Source organism: Mirounga leonina, unplaced genomic scaffold, assembly GCF_011800145.1.
Source record: "Mirounga leonina isolate KUSES-001 unplaced genomic scaffold, KU_Mleo_1.0 Mir_150, whole genome shotgun sequence".
NCBI lineage: Eukaryota > Metazoa > Chordata > Mammalia > Carnivora > Phocidae > Mirounga > Mirounga leonina.
In genome coordinates, this window is record NW_023270374.1 from 7,379,266 (window position 1) to 7,382,529 (window position 3,264).

Consider the following 3,264-nt stretch of genomic DNA (forward strand, 5'->3'; position numbering starts at 1 on the left):
GGGGGAAGGCCAGCGGCAGATCAAAACTAGCAGCTGCTTCCTATACCAGGGTCACCAGGCCCACCTCTGGAGGAAGCCCAGCCCGGACGCTGAAGCAGGACTGCACGGACAGACTGTGGAGACAGGGCCATCAGTCACCTATGGGACCCCCACTTGGATGCTGACCCAAAAAAATTACTGTAAAGGCACTTTTGAGGCAATCCCTAAGTGTGACTACATATTGACTACTAGCTAATTCCGAAAATGTGTTCACCTTGTGAGTGGTAATAGGCATTAAGGTTATGTAAGAAAATACCCCTATTTTTTAGAAATATCTACCAAAGTAGGTATGAAATTATATGATATCTGGGATTACCTTAAAATATTTAGCAAAGGGCAGATGAAGCAAATGTGGCAAAAATCTTGATAATCACTGAATCTGAGGGGGGGGTTGTTGCAGCATAATTTAAAAACGTGGGGTGCCCGGCTGGCTCCGTCAGTGGAGCATGGGACTCTTAATCTCAGGGTTGAAGTTCGAGCCCCACATGGGGCGTAGAGATCACTTAAAAATAAAATCCTTCAATAAATAAAAATAAAAATGTAAAACAAAGAGTCAGTTAAGGCAATCACAGAATCCCTCAGCTCTTTGAAGTTAAGGAGATAGCTGCTTCTGCCACGTTTTGCAGCAAATGTTCACGTACAACAATCACAAGCTGGTTTCCAAGTTTGGAAAATGTCACTTCCTCCATTTTACTTGTTGGGGTCATAATCCCCAAATCTTTAACAGGTAGAGAACCCTCAGGAAGAAGGGCAGGAGGGAGGGAGGAAATGCCTCTCCAGGCCCTCACGCAGCAGACCGGAGCCCGGGCCGCTCTCCGAGGACAGACCCGGGCAGCCCTCAGGCAGACGTGCCGCGCGTTCCCTGAGAACGCGCGGGGCTAGCTCTCTGTGCGGCCCTAGAACAGAGGCTCCTGACTGAGGGCCACAGATCTCGGAATCGAGATTTTAAATGTACACGCAGAGTTTTCTAGAGAGTATTCAGCTTTCTTTGGATTCTCACAGGGATCCATGTCCCCCAAAGTTAAGAGCCACTGCTCTTCATTAAAGAGAGTTTGAAAGCAACTTGGTTAGACTGAAGCTCTGGCCATAGATTGTCACAAGGAAAAATTTTTATTTGAGAACATCTGATACTTTTGGAAAAGCTCCTGCTGGATCCAAAACACCCCGCCTGACAGTCCATCTCCAGCATGTCCCCCAAACCCACCAGCCTAGTCCTGTAGGTACCACAGGCTCTGTCCCCCGCTGGTTCTGCTTCCGCCACCCACAACCCCAGCCAGCCGCGCAGACCCTGTGACCCCAAACCGGCTGCACGGCCACGGGGAGGAGGGGTCCGCCGGCGGGAGAGATGCTAACAGCAGAGCAGGTGACACGCATGTGCACACAAACACTGTTTATTCCGACTATGGCCAAAGTCAGGGAGAGACGGCAGAAGCTCAGTGCCCCAGAAGTCCTCCCAGGTTCAAGGGTTCAACGACGGCTCGGTGCGGGCCGGGAGAGTGCTGGCCTCCCTGTGTGCTGGACCTCCTGCTGTCTGAGACGGGCTAGCGCCCCGCGGGCACAGCCTCCATCGTCCACGGCTACCACACTGCCTCAGCCTTTACCTTAGGCCGGAGTCTCTGCGGAGCACGTCGGTCTAGCGGAGTCCCGAGGTGGAGGCTGAGGCCTCAGCAGATGGGACAGGACAGCGCTTTTGCTGAAGAGCTGCTCGCTCCTCAATGCCACCGCCCACCACCTGTCTAGCCTCCAGGGAGAGGTCTGAGATTAGGGCCCACGGGGACAGGAGCACCTGCCTGCAGGCCTACGTGAGGACCCACGTCGAACAGCTCACGCGTCTCTGTGGAGCGCCGCGTTCACCTCAGCGCCGGAGCCTCAGGAAGAATGCGTGTTTACACTCTGTACTCTCCAGGGGGTAATACTTATCATAGAAATCTAAGACGTATTCTTCAGTCTTGAATCCAAACTTCTGGTAGAGCAGCATAGCGGGGTTGCTTGCTGAGACGTGAAGGGTCACATCCTTGCCCATGCAGGTCTGCCAAAAGGGTGGAAAAGTACCAGATGAGAATCAAAGAGCCTGAGGGAAATGAGTAGGTGAGGGAAGTCTGTGAAGTGTAGGTAGGTAGTTATGGCAACCGGGGACAGCAGGGCCGGCAGCTGGGATGCACAACACCCAGCAACAGCTGGGAGCCCGTCACTTTGCGGCCGAGCCACACGCTCACGGAAACGTTCGAGAGTGAGGAAAGGGATGGCGTGCTGGTTGTTTCTGCTCTGAAGCAAAGGGCCCAGGGGGATAGTTTATTGTCAACTGGATTATTTTATTTATAATTCAATTACACTTCCAAATATCACACATATCAATACCTGGCACACTGACAATCTTGAAGAAGTCGAGAACAAGATGAGAAGTTCTGCTTTTTAAAACGAGATGTTATCTTATGCTCAAACTTGTAAAAATGCCCTTCCTACACCTACTAGAAAAGATGCTGTTATGAGGCTGGATACAAGGTATTAGGACTTTTGTTTAGTTATGAAACCTAAAGACCCGGTACAGACCTTTGGAATCCCACAGGCCCCCTGCCATCCCTCCCAAACTGGCAGAACTAGCTTGTGGTTTCTGTATTCAGCACTGCCCTAATCCTGGGGGGGATGGGGGGGCGGAAATAATCTTCATTCTGTTAATACGAGGCAAGTTCTTAAGATTCTTTAATTAGCTACACAAGAAAAAACCCGAAAGTCATATAAACTAAGACCTTGTTTTCTAATGAGGAAGGCACCGAAATACTGAGGTTGACAGGGTCCTTGAGATTTTGTAACCCCTGGTTCCCTGCCCCCAGGCCTAGATTTAAGAGGCCTCTCAGGTAGACAGCTCTCCTCTTTTCTCTGTTCACTCATGTTCTGGGCCCAACAGCACTACTATGAGTGTATGAAATGAATTTCGTGGAGCAACGCTAGTGTTCCGTGCATGGTCCAACCATGGCACCTTTGAGTACTACTGCCTGGCTGAGCAGTACTGTCGGGGCCTGGGGCTCAGTCTGGCTGAGGGCTGGGCCCTAGGCACAAGGATAAACACTCCCGCACCCACCTGCTGAGCGCTCAGTAAGGACTGACCCTGCACCAGGCCTTCTCCGAGGCGCACACGGGAGTGTCAGCCCTGCACTGCCCACAGGCCCTGCCACTGAAGGGAAAGGCAGCAGTGCTCCTGGCAGGATGGATGGGGGGGGGGGGGGG

General features: G+C 51.9%; 1 protein-coding gene across 1 annotated transcript in view; it reads right to left on the reverse strand.

The window, feature by feature from the left end:
* Positions 1 to 1,414: 1,414 nt before the first annotated feature.
* Positions 1,415 to 3,264, reverse strand: part of KAT14 (lysine acetyltransferase 14) — a 31,543-nt gene continuing 29,693 nt past the window's right edge. The window contains exon 10 of the mRNA XM_035005796.1: positions 1,415 to 2,068. Coding sequence (XP_034861687.1) covers positions 1,895 to 2,068 — 174 coding nt within the window. The 3' untranslated portion in view covers positions 1,415 to 1,894. The remainder of the gene's footprint in view (positions 2,069 to 3,264) is intronic.